We start from the raw sequence: 18753 nt of genomic DNA, 5'->3' as shown, positions 1-18753 counted from the left end.
ATAAAATATCCAGAAACTATGGTTACAGTAATATTTAACGTTTATATTACATATTTTTAATTATCAATAGATTATTGTAATTATTTAATCTCGATTACACTTTTTTTAATCCTATGCACTAAAGCATATTAAATCTCTAGAATAAAATACATTTCTTATAATATTTAATAGATAAAATATCTACATGGGTTTTATAAAATTAGATTTCCGTAAAACTAAAGGTCAAATACTTCCTAACGAACTAAAAGTTCGGCGAGGCAGCTAGGTACGCTCGTTAAGGCTCGTAACTCAAGAAGAGGCACGACGCTGTTGGCGAGTTCGAATCCCCAGACTCGGACCTCGAAAATTTCTCTTTAAAAGTAATATAACAACAGAGGCAAGGCAGAGTCCTCTTCATGTGTGTTTGAGATGTGTTACTTTCTGAGACTGAGGTACTTTAGAGACCGACGAATTCGCAATGGTACGGCGGCTAAGCCCGTGGAGGTTTTAGTCGGTAAGAATCCGGCACCCTTCTGCCCCCCTTGTGACGTAAACTCCCCGCATGGGCGGTCATATAAGAAGGTGTCTATGAAGATTTCCTCCACGTAAAACAAAAAAAAAAAAAAAATTTTTTTTTAGTATGAAAAGAGAGACGTTTAGCATTCCCCTAGACAAGGATGGAACACATATATAAGGTAAGGCACTGTCGCCTTTCGGCGGCACTTACTAGAAAACTTATAGGATCGGCTCATTATCAAGAGGACGCAGGGAGTGCACCAGCAGTAATTCGCAAGAGGTCCCGGACACTCCTGTCACACGCGTAGGCAGGCCATCGGGAAGTTTTAGTCGGTAAGAGTCCGACACTGCTCTGCTGCTACCGCAGCGGCGGAGTGTCCATGAGGATTTTTCCACGAACAAAAAAAAAAAGAAAGATTATCATTTTCTATTTACGATGTTGCAAAGCTATTGTAACCCTCAACTAATTTATCAATTTATATATTTGATTTATAAATCTTATAAACTTATATGTAATATATTTATGATACTTGAATAATGTCTCTCATGTAAATATCACAATATTTTAGTAAAATGGATATTGAAATAAAATTGCGGGACTCCTCAGATTACGGATGTTTCTCGAGGTATGTATACCTTTATTCTGATTATCGAATTTCTATAATCTACATACGTATACAAATATCTGTACATTTACATATGTACTATATATGCCACTAAATTATCTATGATAGTTGTATTACAATAGCTCACTTAGATGCAAAAAAGTTAAATAGAAAAATGGTGTTTCTGGAGAAACGTTCTTTTCCCATTTGATATATTGCAAGTTACAAAAAAATACATTTTTAAAGAAATTTTAACTTTCAAGAAAAGTCAACAAAGAATTTGTATTATTTTTCATCTGATTACTTTTAGATAAATTTGTATTTTTTTAAGGCTTTTGCACTTTAAATAAATGCAAGGAATTCAATAAATACTTTTCGCGCAAAATAAAAATAGGTGAAATTTTGTCTGTAAAAAAACTAGTTATCGTTTTTAGATGAAAGCAATGCTGCAAAATTACAAAATAACATTGAAAATTAAATTTTAATACGAAAATACAAGTTTGTAAATATTTTTTCTATTATTGATATAATTTGACATTGAATTAAGCTACAAATATAATCTTTTCCTCATATTTGTTTTTGTTGCATAAATATTTTGAGAAACTTTTATATCTATTTAAATATGCGTTTAATAAGATATTGCATAAATGTAGTTACTCTCAATATTGCAGTGTGATGAAGAAACCCGCTATTCGGAAGGAGGGCGTTCAAAATTATTTTTTATTATAAATAAAAAGATCGCTATTTTCGACATTATTTTATTCTACATGAAAAATGTAATTTGTCTAGTACTTTAGTAGCTTGTCATAAATATGACAATTGTATAAACGAAAACGAGATACGCCAGTATTCCAAATAAGTCCTCAATTACAAGATTGCAAAATATCTACATATTTATTTATGCACAGGAGAATGTTGCTGAAGAGAGAACAGGAATCACTAAACGAAACAAGTTGTACAAGGTCGAAAGAAATCGATAGTCATTCTTTGGAAGATATGCTTACAGAATTCCTAAAACTCAAGGAAAGCTGCTTTTAACGATTCTTAGAATAATCTACCATAAGGAAGGAAATACAACAAACCGTTCACAGTACGATTCTCAAATATATACGAATTTATCGCATTTTGTTGTGTCATTTTTTAAAACTTCCATTCTATTCGGTCTTTCTATACGTTTATTAATTTACGTATAACTACTTATACATAATTTATGTAAAACTAATATTGATCATATCCAACAGTAAAATGTTAACTATGCTGTGTGTATAAATTATACACATATGTATTATTTATATTACATAAATACCTAATTTTTATGAAATGTATATAAAAATTTAAAAAAATTTATATCATATGTCAATTAGGTTTTTAAAATAAGAATTTAGATTAAATATATATTTTAGATTGAATATAACAAATGAAATGAACTAACTGATGATACCTAGCAGGATAAAAATATGATATATCTTCTAACTGGTCCATCTACCATTCAGGCACATTTGTTCATTTTAATCTTAGTATACAATATGTATATGCATTACCGGCCAGAAATATTAGGTTACCTATTTGTTACATTTATTGCGAAAACTCCAACAAATATCTCTTTATTTAGTATTCTATATTAAATGTATAATACAAATAAAATAACAGATTCATAGCATTGGCTTGGCAACTAGATGATTGCGGATTTTGTTGTTAATTACCAACCCAATAAAATAACTAGAAAATAAGTACTGTAAAAAGCGTTCAATTTCTACTAAACATGTGTCCTAACACTACTTGTAACCGATAAAGTAGTATATATTCTTTAACAATATTTTACTAAAATTCAGCACAATTCATCTCGATACTTCGCGGAAGTACTAAGATCAAATTACAATAATCTACAATTCATACTTATCGACCTAAACTATAAAAGTATTCGTATTAACAATAAAAAAGTATTTGTATTAAATATTAGCAACTATCTTAATAATTATGTTTGGCATAGTATGTGCTATTATTGAAAGCGCTAAGAAATTTTTCACACGAAATTTGTTTAACTTGATAGAAAAAATTTAATAGAATATTTAATAATTATTATAAACCTACATATTCTATTAAAATTCGTCTATAAAATCAAATAACTTTTCTGTGAAAAATTTGTGTCCGTAGATTTAGCGAGACAAGTAACAAAGTATCCATTTAAATCGAACATATATATTTGTATATTTTCAACAAGCTAATATGTCTAATGCATCTGAACCGCACGTTATAGACCTAATATATTAGAAATTACAAAGACGTGCCTTAATGCGAAACAAAAATGTTAAATAGTTTCTTAGTCACGATTTGATAGTTTAATAGTTGACATTCAGATAACTACCTGAAACTAGTATTCATTATACCTCTATTGTGCCTTAACAGTAGTTCAACATCGTACAAAGCAACGTTATTTGGAACATTCATTTTCTAATAGTACCTACTCACTTTCCTTTCCTATTTGCCGCATTACCTGCCCTACCAGTATTTATGATCTATCTTCTTTTATTTCGTTGTTATCCTTCTCCTATCTACAGTCTCTTTCACTGATGTTTTTAAATTTTCCCATTCTTGCAATAAATACTTCTTTCTCTTCTTTCAATATTTTGACGTTTGTTGAAATTTTATACCTGTTTATGATTTCTAAGTTCCATTATACTTTCTCTTCTTCTATCTTTTTACCTTCTGATCTTATCACTATGATTAATGGTTAGTAATCGAATTCTACTCTATTTCCTAAATAAAACTCTAATTCTGTCAGTTGTGACCTGTTGTGACTGTCACCACTTCATTGTTCACTGATGTTCCCCTCTTCTCCACTATATAAGTTTCCTTCTTCTCCTATTTTTGCTTTAAAATCTCCTCCCAGTATCAACAATTCCTCCTCTATCTATTCTAACTTCTGCTTTACTTTTTTGTTATTCTTCCTATCTCTCTATTGCTATACATTGTCCAGATAATCCATATTTCTTCCTCTACGTTTATTTTTCTTCCTGCTAGTCTATTCCATTATTCTAACCTAACCTCACTTTCCTTTAACTCCTGCCATAGCTCTACTGCTTGCAGTTCTCTTCCTTTTCTTCCTTTCTATATAGTAAACCGGACAAGTCAGCGTCCGATATGAGGTGTATGTTAAACGTGTTGGTTTGTTTAATAAAGAGACGAGTGATGAATTCGTAATTGTCCGTTATATTAAAATTAATATATGTACAAGTACAGAGATAATGTATGCCGGTCGTAATCGTCGCTCGCTCGAAATTTGTGTATCAATGACTCGCTATTCAACGGTATATGACTCGCCTTAATGGCTGTCCTAGAGAGCAATCTAAAAAAATTCGTCTATTTATATCGACTGGTGTTGTAATAAGAAGTTCGAATGTAACTCCGGTTGACGATTACAAATAACGACGATAATATTTTGTCGCGAGTTCGTTTACCTTTGAACCTAGCAAACCAAAACAACGTTGGTATTCCAAGGCACAATAATACGAGGCAAGAACTTTTCTTTCAATTGGAAGAAGAACTTGCCAGCAAATATCAAAAAGAGCAACAGCTACGCAAAGAAGATCCAGCGGAACCAGTCACAAATGTAAGTACAGGTTCACGTGAACGGAAAACATGCAAGATAAGATATTACAAAAACAATAAGACTAACAAAATCTGTCTAAAATATAAAGAATACGTAATGTGAAAAATGTGTCATCCAGAAGCCTATAACTTGTAAAAAAAAATAGCAATGGATCAAATTGATTATTATCTTCGTTCTATATTAAGAAATATAAGTTGTTTCAAAGAACGATCATTTGACCGGGGTCACGGTTAAATATCAATTAATTTTTATTTTTAAACAAAAAGATCTAACAGATGTAACAATCGTCGATTTTACGTCTCCGAAATTTTTATTCACTTTCTCCAAGACTGTTATTAATTTATTCCTTTGCTCCTCTACCTGCTCCCACCCCCTCTTTTCCCTCACTTCCTTCCATTTTCTATAATATTTCTTCCATTTTTCTGCACGACTCCTCCCCTTCTTTTCCCATTTATTCAATATGAATTTTATCCTCCGGGTCAAATTAATTATTTCATTCTTTATCTCCTTTGTAACTTTTCTCTTCCTTGTATGATCTCTGTCCTAAAACTTCCCATTATGTTTACTGTTATCTACACTGTTCCCCCTTTCGCCTCTTCTTCTTTCTGAGACAATTTCTTTAATATCCCTCTTTCTCTTTCTTTCTCGCCCCCCTTTTTCCTTGAAGTCTTCCTCCACGTCTCCTTCAGTTACGGCTTTCCATATTTCAGTCAGTTTTCTATTGTTTTATTAGAACTCCTTTTATCTTTGTTCGCCTCTAACGAAGGTCTGTCCCTTTCCTTCTTCTCAAATTTTGCTCTGTCTCCGATTTCTCTTCTGTTATTCATTCATTATTTTACTGATTTTACACCTTATATTGTTAACGTCTGTCTCCATATTTCTTTACCTTTAACTCGTCTATTTTTTACATTTAACCTTCACTCTTTATGTAAATGTAATCTTACTTTCTTATTTTACTTCATCTTACTTATCTATTATTTGATTATCAATAGACTTTAAGGTCTCGATACTTTTAAATATTATCTACTAGAATTTACTGTAATTCTTTAATTTTTAATATATGTTAATAGTGTTATTACTATAATAAACACTTGCAACTCAGAAATAAAATACGATATGATACAGTGCTAAAACAATAATTCATTATAAATACTAAATAAGTTTTTACGAAAAAATAATTTAGAAGTCTTTTATTTAGAAATATTGCACTAATATCGAATGTGAAATCAACTTATGAAAAGAATCTCATGATCAGAATTTCACCCTGAATATACTTGGTAATAAGATAAATCACAATTATAATTCTGCTCGCGTATCTATAACATTGTTGGACAATCTCTAATCTCATGACCTACATCTCAAAACTCAATATCATGTAAAGATATTGAAATAGACTGAATAAATCATAATACAGTAGAACCTCGTTTATCCAAATAGGTCGTTTTGATAATAAGTTAAATAACAAGTTCGTCGTAGGAAAATAAAATTATTTACTGGGTTATAGATTACTCGTTTTAATTTTAATTTTTAATATTGCAATTGCATAAGCTTGTTTTCTAATAATTATTGTTTGTGTAAATTATAATACTATGCCAAAACTAGTACCTTTATATTTAATTTTACAAATATTAATTAAACTTATTACAATGTTTATGTGGTTAAATTATTACCATGTTTTTAATGAATGCAATATTTTGAAACAGAAATTAAAGTTTCAATCATAAACGAAATATAAAATTTTTAATATTCAGTATATAAATTAATATTGGTAGTAGCAGATCTCTAGTGTTTTAAGACGATTTATCTCTAATATAACAAGTACTTTGTTTTAATGGGATCCTCTTTACACTTAGTATATGCTGAAAATAATATAATACTGCGATGTAATAGTGTGATATTGCATGCTCTTTGAGTATATTATTTGAACTATTGGGTTGGCATCTAAATGATTGCGGATTTTGTCATTAGATGGTATTGATAATAATTTATTTCTCAAGTAAGATTTTGTAATTTATTTGCGAACAAGTTTATTTTCAAATAAATTAAACTGTAGCTTTATGTGGAATAATTATTTGATCTTTTTTCTTATATTTAATCCTCATGCATTATATCTTATATCAGAGTTTATAAATAAATAGATAAATTTATTTTCTTATTCGTTCTACAAAATGTGAAGAAAAAATTTAATAAACTAAACAAAAGGTTAACACAAGTTACTGATATAAATTACTAGATTCGTAAGCAACTTCAGAACGACTACGTGATACAAAGCTATCGTCCAGTGTTGCATCTTAACCAAACTTCGATACTTCTGACTATATGTGTAACAAACATGGCGTGGTTTTGAAATCGATGCGTCTTATTTGTCCGTGCCAAGTATCAATTTACTGGCAACGTTCAAAACATCGATGGCTCGATATTTATAACAAGGTACATTCAAGTTGCATGCCAACAATTTTCGGCCCGAGAAGATTTTGAAATACGTCTCAGACTTTAAATTATCTAAATTTTAACACTTTACTGAAGTTTTATGTAATACATGTATAAAAATGTATTTTAATTAGAGAATTACGAATGAATCAAACTGCACTTATTATTTATACTTTATAGTCATCGGAGCTACATATAATAATATATTATAGTCGATAATAAAACTGACGTTTGTAATTGCCCAACTTCACAGAAGTAGTTTGTTGCTTGACAAACTCTCCATCTTCAGACTTTTCAATCTTTGAATTACAAGTCAGATTAAAAAAGGTTTAAACCAATAGAAAGACTTCCTATGTTGATACAATCAATGATATTTAAACAGTAAAAGTATGTAGTAGTACATATAATAAATAATAATATATATCACATATTTCTATGTTCTCTTAATAGGTAATTTAACGTTATAGTCTGATAATTGTATAAAATGATAAATATTGCTTAGAACTATTAATTCGTTATTAATTTATATGCTTCGGTAAAATGTACATATTGTTATTACAAATGTACTAAAGTGTCTGAATATTTATGTATAAACTACTTTTAATATCCATACATTGTTTTCAGTTCATCAGTTTCAGTAATTTAGGTGTACAAAACTTAATGTCTATATACGTATGTATATTTCATTTTATTCTCACTGTTATATTTTATATAACTATAGCTTTATTCATCTATTTACGGGGTACGCCATTTTCACACAAATCTTCAGAGGATACGCGAAACATTCAAGAGAGAGAAAATCACAGCATTTTAAAATATATACATTTTAAAATAAATTTGAAATAAAAATGTAAAATTGTTTCATGCCCGCTTATATAAAGTATTTCAGTGGACATTTACATTCTCTTTATTGTTTATTATTTTAAACAGCTTTCGCTCTAATTAACCTTAATTTCATCACAACCTTTTTCGGATTTTCCAGATTAATAAGAATAGAAGAAATCAAGGAATCTGAAGAAAAATTATTTTTTGTGTACTCTAAAAAGAATTAATTTATCGAATTATCTTTCATAAAATCAAATTTCATTGTACTTAAAAAAATGTTTGATAATTGACAAAACCAAAAGTGTTAAATTAACAACTTAGTAGTAATTAAAAATGTATAGCTTCAGGTAGAATTAAGACGCAATACACAGAAACATTCCTATATGTACAATGCAATAATAATTTACTCGAATTGAAATAATGATAATGGATATATTAAGAATAACGTAACAATAATAATTAGTCTATTACATAAGTACACATCTACGCAGTACTGACAATTATGCCAATATATCTGATGAAACTGATCATATTAAAATCCTACTTTAAAACATTTATTAAAGAAATTATTTCAATTGGAAGAAATAACTATATATTGTAATATATTAATTATGACATTCCTTAAAAAACATAACATTAAATTAAATACCACAGTACTTTACAAACTTTACAGTTTATTCACACCGTGATATAACGCGACTGGATCTGAATAGTTATCAATGACAACACTACAAAGGTTTGTCGCCACGAGCCCGAGTTAACGAATCTATGTCCGAGCAAACGATGCTAAAGTACGCGTGACATTGAATAACGTAGAACCAACGTCAAACGATATACGTAAGTATACGCGTGATAAACGTAAAGCAAATAAATCTAACTGTAGTATATATATTAAATGGTCGATATTTACGGTTAAGTTATGTTCAAAAGATCATTAATCGGTGTTAGTGAAACGGTCGATAAATAGACTTACCCTAGAGATACGAAGGGGTTGATGCAGGTCATGCCCACCATGCATACGAAATCCCCAAGGAGAGCCTCCAACAAGGGTGACTTCTCTTGCACTCATCCCGCCTCTCTTATCACTCTCCAACAACCACTCACTCGCGTTTCAATCCGAACGCGAGACGCAGCTACGCTGTTTGCTGATACAGACGCCACGCCGTCTCGTTTTACTCGTCTCGAGTTGACCAACGAGGTCGTAGTTCGCGCTCCGCGGCGCAAAATCGTTGATCGCGCGTAAATTCGTCTTGTCAACGCTCACATTTCTCGAATAACGCCTCGCGAAATTTGCCTGCTGTCATTTATTATCAACGTTTACTCGGATGGTAGTCAGTACTCCTTAATCAGCGACATTACCGACCATGCATCATCTTTTAACGAACGAACGACGAAAAGGTTACGGACGAAAAGTTCATGGACGACGAATTATACAAATTATTAGTGTTATTGATAAAACAGAGGATAAATTTAATGATTCACGATGTTCTCGGTTATCAAATTACGAACACGAATATATAGTCACTGATGACAAGAAAATTGGAACGAACAAAGACACGAACTACACTCGTCGATGGTTCGCGGAATACTGACGTGACGGCGCATTCCCCCTCCCTATAATCGTCGATGCGCCACCCTCACTTGCCATCCTATGAAACTCAAGCCACCCGGCGAACACGCGTGCCCTCTCCTACAGCTACGATCAACATTTCTTAACTTACGATTCGAATGAACCACTTGTAGCTAATATTATACATATAGAGTAGACGCATTACCATTCGGTCGTATTATTTAAAGGTCACAAGAGAAAAACTTGATAAATATATTCTCAGCAACATTTTTATTTTAATATCACTTTATAATAAAAACTTATTTGAAAATCGGATGAACATCTTAGATATAAAGATATACGTCTTTTAAACAAGGACATATTTTATAAACCGAAGATATAACTATAAAAAAGTAATACTTTAATATTATAACAAGTATAACCTCGAAATAGGCAACATAGAGTCAAGATCGACTGGTTGCTTATTAGGAATCATATATGCTACTCGGCTTGACTTTGTTTTCGAACGCAATAAGAAAGAACACGCAGAGCGTGCGACAGGTTAGAGATAGCGGTGAAACAAAAAGTGATTGGCCGAGGAGCATATAACACTTCAGAATCGCTAATGGTAGAGTGAGAAGACATTATACATATTCTATTCGTCTTCTACCAAACGATGTTATTGTTCATTCGATCACAAAAAATGATGGCTTCTGGCTTTCGCAGACCTCTTACTCATGTTTGGAACTCTCACTTTGTCGGCGAGTTGTATAAGAAATAAAGAAGAGGGGATAGCGAACTGCTTATTTCGAGGCAGAAACCAGTTGCTTATTATTTATTATACGAGCCAAAACTGTAATACACAACTTTAAAATTATAAAGAAGATAGAAAAACGCTTTTGGCTTTAAAATCAAATAGTAGACATTTTTGGTAACAACTTTGGGATTGTTTGACAATGAGTACTGAACATTAAAACTACGTGTAAAAAATGAAAGACATTACTTATCGCGTTCTTCTCCTGTACTTTTCATTTATCATTATTTTTTGAATATACTTGCAATTTGGAAAATAATTATTTATGTCGTTCCTGAAAATCAATTAAATTCGTACCTCTAAGTTGACAATTACAAAATCAATGCTACAGGTTTCTAAACAACCATCAGTAAAAGACAATGTAAACTGATATAATCTTCCATCTTCATCCTTTTATTTAAAATTTGGCACTTTTTTAACAATTTATAATCGTCAAAATATTTTGTAAAATTTGTAAAAAAATCTTATACAATATTTAAAGTCTTTCAATCCTCTGTCATCAGCTTATAGGATCAACTTATATTATAAATTATTAAACGATATTATTTTACTTATAAGTATCCTCAGGATTAATTCGCACTTGAACAATACTTGGATATTAAACTGTTTACTTTCGCCTTAATACTAAAACATAACATTTAACTAAAATAAAATAAAAAGGTCGACTGTTGATTTTTGATATACATAAAGGTTATGCTAATAATAATACATACGTATTGGAATAAAGTAAAAAGTTACATAAAGAAGGAACAATATTAATTCAATATATTTTATAGAATGCTAAAAAACTATGTTTATCCTTCCATTACTTACAATATAGTACCAGTGAAAAAATATAATTCTGATTGAAAACAATTTTTTAACATTTTTAACATTTTTTAAAATGTTAAAAGAGAGCTTTTTAACATATTTCACAAAATTATGAAATGGAAGAATATAACGAACAATTATGACAAAAGTATGAAATATATATTTATTGTAACTCTACAGTAGCTGACAAAAGTTTAAAACAATTATTTGTAAACCGGATTACAAATATCTTATACGCATATTGTTCTCCTATTCGGTTTGTCTCTTTGGAATAACACAGCTGTATGTTTGACCTTCGTAACCTCAGACCGTCAGTTAAATACAAACAATGTAGGAGTTAGAACAGTTAGTTACCGCTTAGCACTTGTAAACAGTGGACATTAGTTTAAGACGATCTGTGTAAAACGTGAATATGAGAACAGTTTTTGAACATTTTGATTCCGGAATGTCAAAATCATTGTTTAGTGTACCTTTTATTGCTTAAAATTCATTTAGGTAGGAACAGACTATGGGTAAATCAAAGAATTTCCATGAAAACGAAAAGGAACAAATCGTAAGGCTGCGAAAGCAAAGTAAAACGTTCACCGGAATAGCAATATAATGAAACGGTCAGAAACGGCTTGTAGGCAAGCTTGGTATAAATTTTTAAAGGCAGGCATGTATTGCGATCAACCGAAAAACGGAAGACCACGGAAGCACAACGCCGAAAATGGATAGCCGGATTCATCGATTGAGCGAAAAGGATCGTTTTCGTAGTGCAAATAATATTGCTGCGGAGATAAACTATAAAAACGATACACGAATTAGTGTTAGAACTGTTAGGAGAAGATTAGAAGATTTTAACTTAAGAGGACGAAAACCCGAAAAGAAACCACTGCCAAGTTCTAGGAATCGGAAAAGACGACTTGCATTTGGTAAAGCTCATAGGCATTGGATATGTGAAGATTGAAAAAAAGTATTGTTTTCAGACGAATCGATTCAATCGCGTCTCTTCTGACGGGATACGGTATGTTAGACGTCGAATTGGCGAAAGTTTGAAAACACAGTGCGTTTTAAAAACTCTTAAACATGGTGGTCGGAACGTTATGGTGTGGGCGTGTCTTTCTTAAGGCGGTCCTGGTCCGATATGTCATATCAATGGAATTGTGGCGGCACTCGACCATGAAAGTTTCCAACGGCTTCGCGACACAAAGCGCTATATCTTCAAAGCGTAAGGCCAATATGCCTAATGTACCATCGATATCTCTACGTTTCTTTCGCCGAATATTCGGAAGAATGCATACGCAGCAACCATGGTGGACATCTAATAAAGACGTGCGTAGTGGGGATGTGGAGGCAACAAAGAAAAGAATCCGTTTGGTTTCGAACAAAAGATTCATTCTGCCCCGAGCTGCGAAGTGCGAAAGGTTTAATGTCAGCGAAGCAAACACAATTCGTGATACGTGATTATTAACTCTTGATAGTTAATCGTTAATCGTTAATTTTTGTTGATAGTTAATCGTTAATCGTTAATTTTTGATCGTAAATTGTTGATTGTTGAGTGTTTATAGTTTAATAAACCTTTTTTGTTGAACATCAAGAGTATTTCTTGTGGGCACCTTCACCAACAACCACCTAAGAATTATGGACCGTTTTGAATACATGGACATACTCAAGAACACAATATTTGTTGAGGAAAATATTAGGTTCGTATGATCACTAGTTCCTACATGCAAAGTTGGTGCGACTTCTAACGAGGCTCTTTTGTTTTTGGCGTCCGCCTCGTGTTAATTATCTGAGTGTATGCGGTGTGTTTATACGACTGTACGGGGTGGCGAAATACAGAATACAAAAACTGAATCTGTGTGAAGCAATTAAATATCGAACTCCAAAACGTATTTAATAACAATGTTGCCTTTTGCACGTAACAATATGAGTGATGATTTTATTCTTCAAAATGATAATGATCCGAAGCACACGGCTCGGGTTGTGAAACAGTATTTTGAAGAAAAAAATATTACCGTGCTGTCGTGGCCGTCGCAAACACCAGACATTAATCCAATCGAGAATTTGTGGAGCATCATAAAAAAACAGTACGAGGTTATAAACCGAAAAATTTAAATGAACTTTACAATTGAAACAGTTTGAAGTAATATTACGGTAGATCAATGTAAAAAATTAATAGATTCTATGCTAAGAAGACGTACCGAAGTGATAAGAAATAATGGATGTCTGACAAAATATTGAATTTAAAGAAAAATTGTGTATATTTTCTTACCAAAAATTAATATTTTTTGTGTAGTCTTAAACTTTTGACCGACGAAATATTATACAGATTTCGTTGCTCTTTTATAACTTAGCTACTGAGCAAAATATCAAAATGAAATTTTTTTGTAAGTGTATAAACAAATGTCTAATTAGTTAATACCAAAAGTAGGACACTGTATTTATACTTTTAATGGAAAGTAGATCAATTATTTATTTCTTCTATTTCGTCTTAATCTTTTGTTCGCTACTGTATGTTAGGACAGTTTTTTTTACTACCTTTCGTTTGAAACTTTTTAGATCTCTCCTACCGTCCCTTAAGTTCCATTTTGTAAAAAAATAATACAAAGAGGTTACAAGTTAAGTCAGATAAGTCCTAAAGTTCCTCAATTTTTAACCCCTTGCATTCGACGGCCTTTTCGGTCGGGAGTAGCAGTAACTCGAGGTAAATTTGCGCGTATGTGACGAATGTCTTGTAGGTAGGCGGTTAAGTGGCCTTTCGTTCTTGTGCTTTTTTACAGAATATATGAATTAATTTAACAAATTTCCAAATCCATTTTTTAGAATTTCTAAATTTACGAAACTATAATACGTCACGACCGATAATAATCTATCACGACCGTCAAATCTGAGGTAACGTCGGAGACGTTACTAGAACCATGGTTTCGGAAGAATTTGAGCATAAATATTTCATCTTCGTTTTAAATAGTAACATTTCACACTTCCTAACAAACGATATAAAGAGCTAAAGAATCTATTTACGAACCATTACTGCGCTCTCATCAATTGGAGAGGTCAAAATTTAGCATAAACGGGGACTGTCGCCTCTCGAGTGCAAAGGGTTAATCTGAAATGTGATGCAACTGCAAAAAGCTACTTTAAATTTTGTAAAACAAAAAATTGCTTATTAGTTAGGAAAATATTAAAATATTTATTGTTTATAAATAAAATAACAAAGATTAATATATAGAATTTTTTGTTGCTCTACTATCTTTCTAAGACTATAATAAGATTTAAGTATGCTGTTTAATTTGATTTTACCATGGAGGTAAAAAATAGAATATTTATAAAAATGTACTAATTGATATGAACTATTCCAAACAATTTTCGGGAACCTTTTATCCCTTAACAAATTCAACAAAAAGCAGCTGTAAATTGCAGTAACAGACATTATGTAACAAAAATTTAAATCTAAAAGATCTTAGAATACATTTTACTGCTATCGCATAAAGCATATAATTATCAACAATAATCTATAAGTATAATTTTTTATAACATACGTAATACGAATAAAATTTTTGGACCATAAGATTTTGTTTCCTTAACTTACAACAAAGGAAGCGTATGACAAAACATAAATTTAACACGTTGACGCCGGCGTGCACCATCGGTGGGTCACACGTGTCTATCCCGTGAGGCGGCGTGCACTACCGATGGGTCACTCGAGTTTGTTCCGTGGGGCGGCGTACATCGCGATGGGTCACACATGTACATATTTCACAAAATTGGTAGTACAAAATAGGTGTATATTATTTTATCTCAACGTTATAACACACCTATGATTTTTGGAAATAACTAGCATACATACTGGCCTTTTGTCAGTCCATTTTAAAAATCTAACGTAACCTAACACTATTTTCGTCATGCATGTTCCTTCCGCGCGCCGTCGTTCTCCGACGAACACGCATGACTATTTTTTTTCCTGTACGGAATTGAAAAATTTTTCGATTCGCGCTATGAACGTTTCTTATAGAAAAATCGAAAAGAGTACAAAATTAGAGCCCCGTCAGCTTTACTTAACATTTATAGATACATACAAATTGATATTGCTAAACTATTGTATATCAATGTATTAGTTGAAGTCCGCGGAATTCATTGAACCCAACAGGAATCGTATAGCTTTTGTAATTTTGCTATAAATTGAGGTCAAAGTTGAAAAATTGTCAGTCTAATCTGACACTTGCGCCGCCCCACGAAGCAGACCGTGCTCCGGGCGTCGCCTCACGGAGAAAACCATAAATATCAGGGCCGGCGTCAACGTGTTAATTCTACAACATGTTATGAATGTAACTCAAGAAGCACCAATTTGAAGGCTCAATATAATTATTAAATTGCAGATGTTTATGTAAATTTAAATTTTTAACACAGACACAGAACTGGAACCTTGCGCATAATTCATTCTTGCATTTATAACCCATTTGCATCATGGCCCTACTTAAAGGGCCATTTGAAGGCATTAGCGGCGTTTAACTGGCGACTGGTCCCCATCACCGCGCGCGGTCGGTCGTATGTGCAGTAAATGTATCGAAAATTTACTGTTCAAAACGACTGATAGACAATGTTAGTGAGTGAAGATCCGTAGAACAGCCAAAATTCTAACCTTAACCCGACATATATATATATGTCGGATTTTCATAAGAGTCTATATATATGTCGGAGATGTAGGGACATTGAGCATTTCTTTTGGAATACTTGGGCTCGAGGTGACACAACTGTTCGCTGAACGTAGCCACGTCACGGGATGAACATCTAATGTGACAGAAGTACCGATATTAAGGGACACCCTGTATTAACGGACAAGCCCCGGCCAGAAGCAATGTCGGCTCTATGCAGGACTGCCTAGCAATGGCGGCTGGAGTTTTGTTGATATTCCTAATCAACATGTAATTGACAAATGAGATTCAGGCAGCCTTTTATTGTGATCTCCTTTGAGAGTTTACTGATATTGGGTGATCAGTCTAGAAGAAACCGAGTGACACAGCTAACGTTATTTGCAATTCAGAGAAAATATAATGTATTGTACAAAGAGTTTCCCGTTGACCGTGGATTCGCTTGAACACAAGAATATTGTTAAAAGCGTTCGTTAAACTTATTTATGGTTAAACCTTGTAAAAGTCATATCTATACGTGTTATATAATTTTGGTGTAACATAATTTAGTTAAGTTAAACAATGGTAAATCCAAATGAAGAATTGATACGCACCCAAAATTCTAATGACAATTCGACACAAAATTCTAATGATAATTTGACATATATATATAGACTCTTATGAAAATATATCAAAATAAAATATAAAAGTATGAATTTTTTTTAATATTCGCACACAGACTTATTCTTTTAAATCTTTTTCATTCTTTGTTTCTTGTATCATCCTTTTCTTTTTTATTAAACCACTGATTGTATTCATCAAATAAGTAACATAATGCATCTGATTTTTCGTCCTCTTGTTGCTGTTCCCCCTTCTTCTTTTTCTTTTCCTTTTTGCAATACTTGTCAAAATCTTTAATAGGTGAGATTTCAATTGTATGAAGTATCGCGTCTCGATTTTCTTTGACAAATTTTGTAATTTGTATGAATGGTGTATCTACTTTTTTGTTGGACTTCTCGTATTCACTACGTTTAATGCGGATAAAGCCTGTTCGTCTTTTCTCAAAATTATGTATATCATTCATAGTCGTCCATTTGATATTATCTAGATTCTTGCCGTCTTTCTTATCAATATATTCATCAATTTCACTTTTGGTCAAATCACAACGATAATAGTATTCTTTACTGTCTTCATTTGCTGAAAGAGTTTCCATATACTTCGTGATCAAATATCCTGGCAGATCTCGTTCATCATGAATTTTATGAATATCGGAATTCTGACGTACAGAACAAAGACCAACGTATAAGAAATTAGCGTATACACACTCGGCACTAAGCTCTACAGGCGCTTCGTCGATTGTTCGTCCTACAGTAGCATGATATGTCAGCACATATGGACGTAAAGGAAATTGCCATATATCATTTTTATTATCAATTCTACTGGTTTTGCATAACCAATTACGATAATCTGGTAAAATCTGATAATAATTAAGCTTAACCCGTTTAATTGTTTCAACGTCTCCTGTACCTTTCAAAAAACGGATTATCAAACTCTCAATTTCATTGTCTTTAAACAGTATATCCTTCAAGCGAACAACATGATGGATACCTTTTTCAGTAATATATATATATTTACATCCTCTTATTAACAGCAAGGTGGGAAAAAATTTATAATTATGACTATCAGGATTACTACTATCAAGAGGAAACTTGGTTTTGTTTAGTCCATAACAAAATGGTGCTTCATAATACGTTGTACCAGTCAAGTTCAGTTGATGGATGTAGCGATATAAACGTCTTGTAATGTTGCGATGAGTTTGAGCAATGTAAATAGTATCAAAACGCTCAGAAGCGTGATATTGCGGTTGAAACATAGTATATAGATAGTAACGTATGTTATAATTCAATGGAACGTTCCCAGCAAGTTGTACTTGCTGCAGAAGTTTATAAAAATTTTGTACTTTTTCTTGAAGCACAGGATCATGTATTCGCATGTTTTTATTTAAATTACTTATTGTCAAGTTCTGCAATATCTGAATAATATAATAATTACTTTCCTTATGAAATACAGATTTACTGATAGAACTTAATTGCAAAGCATCCCCAGCAAAAATTAAGTGCAGCTTATGTTTAAGGGATAGTATGTATAATAGAATCAACATGGCCGGTGGGGGTATAGTGTATATGTCTAAAATAAGAACGGATGTGTCTCCAGCGACAAATTTTTTAGAGTACAGGATTACCTTATAAAGTTCTTCAATCATATTTTTACGGGACGTGTGAAACATTTGAATTGCTTGATGATACGGTAGATTAAAGTGATGCATACAAAAAGACACAAACGTGTACGTCTGTATACCCTCCGATGTAATATTACTTGCCTGGTCTTTCCGGAATGTAATAAACTCTGATTTCTGGTAGTTTTTAGCCAAAGTGCGCAGAAGGAACGTTTTACCAGTTCCGCTTGGAGTATTGATCATGATAACTGAGTTATCATTTTGATCTAATTTTTCGCATATATTATGGTACGCTCCCTTCTGGTCATTGTTTAAGTTCTGGATATTTGGCTGCTTTTTTTCTCCACTACATTTGGTATATTTGGGTTGACCGATACTCAATGAATCGAATTGTTCTGTCAACTGTTGCTCCTCAGCGTCACTCATTCTGTTACTTCACATTTGGATATCGATAAAAAAATATTTCTCTATTAATATATACTTTATAAAATTACAATGTTTAAGATAAACATTTGAAGAAAAATCTTTCTTACCTTTCCAAATAATTTTATCCAACGCGTTGTTTTTCTTCTTCGGATGTTTAACACATCTGCAAGTATAACACAATTGTTAGACCAAAATCTAAAGTGATGCTAGCACTTTACCGACCGATAGCCTATTAATCGGCTTTTTGTCACCCACTATCTTTCTCATTATTTGAGCAGTAATTTGTTATTTAGTACTGAGGTACCTTGCTCAGTTGCGTCAGTTGCGTTGCTTTGTAAGC

The 18753-nt window shown here is 32.2% G+C and overlaps 2 protein-coding genes and 1 non-coding gene across 9 annotated transcripts in view; 1 reads left to right on the top strand and 2 right to left on the bottom strand.

The window, feature by feature from the left end:
- Window positions 1-9571, bottom strand: part of LOC122577337 — a 345413-nt gene extending 335842 nt beyond the window's left edge. The window contains exon 1 of the mRNA XM_043748626.1: window positions 8939-9571. Within this exon, the coding sequence (XP_043604561.1) occupies window positions 8939-9034 (96 nt within the window). The 5' untranslated portion in view covers window positions 9035-9571. The remainder of the gene's footprint in view (window positions 1-8938) is intronic.
- Window positions 613-718, top strand: LOC122577378. The gene has a single exon (XR_006320245.1). It is a non-coding gene; the product is annotated as a U6atac minor spliceosomal RNA (small nuclear RNA).
- Window positions 9572-14792: 5221 nt separating the features above from the next.
- LOC122577330 overlaps window positions 14793-18753 on the bottom strand; it is a 14555-nt gene continuing 10594 nt past the window's right edge. For 3 of the 7 annotated variants that reach the window (XM_043748607.1, XM_043748608.1, XM_043748609.1), the window contains exons 2-3: window positions 18521-18576; window positions 14793-18414 (exon numbers count right to left, since the gene is read on the bottom strand). In XM_043748607.1, coding sequence (XP_043604542.1) covers window positions 16512-18413 — 1902 coding nt within the window. In that variant the 5' untranslated portion in view covers window position 18414; window positions 18521-18576 and the 3' untranslated portion in view covers window positions 14793-16511. Of the gene's footprint in view, window positions 18421-18520; window positions 18577-18753 lie in introns of all 7 variants that reach the window. The other 4 variants (XM_043748603.1, XM_043748605.1, XM_043748606.1 and 1 more) reach the window with 2 other exon arrangements.

The sequence above is a fragment of the Bombus pyrosoma genome, linkage group LG18, assembly GCF_014825855.1.
Source record: "Bombus pyrosoma isolate SC7728 linkage group LG18, ASM1482585v1, whole genome shotgun sequence".
Classification (NCBI taxonomy): Eukaryota; Metazoa; Arthropoda; class Insecta; order Hymenoptera; family Apidae; genus Bombus; species Bombus pyrosoma.
Note: the sequence above shows the minus strand (reverse complement) of the source record. Positions and strands in the feature narration are given on the sequence as shown.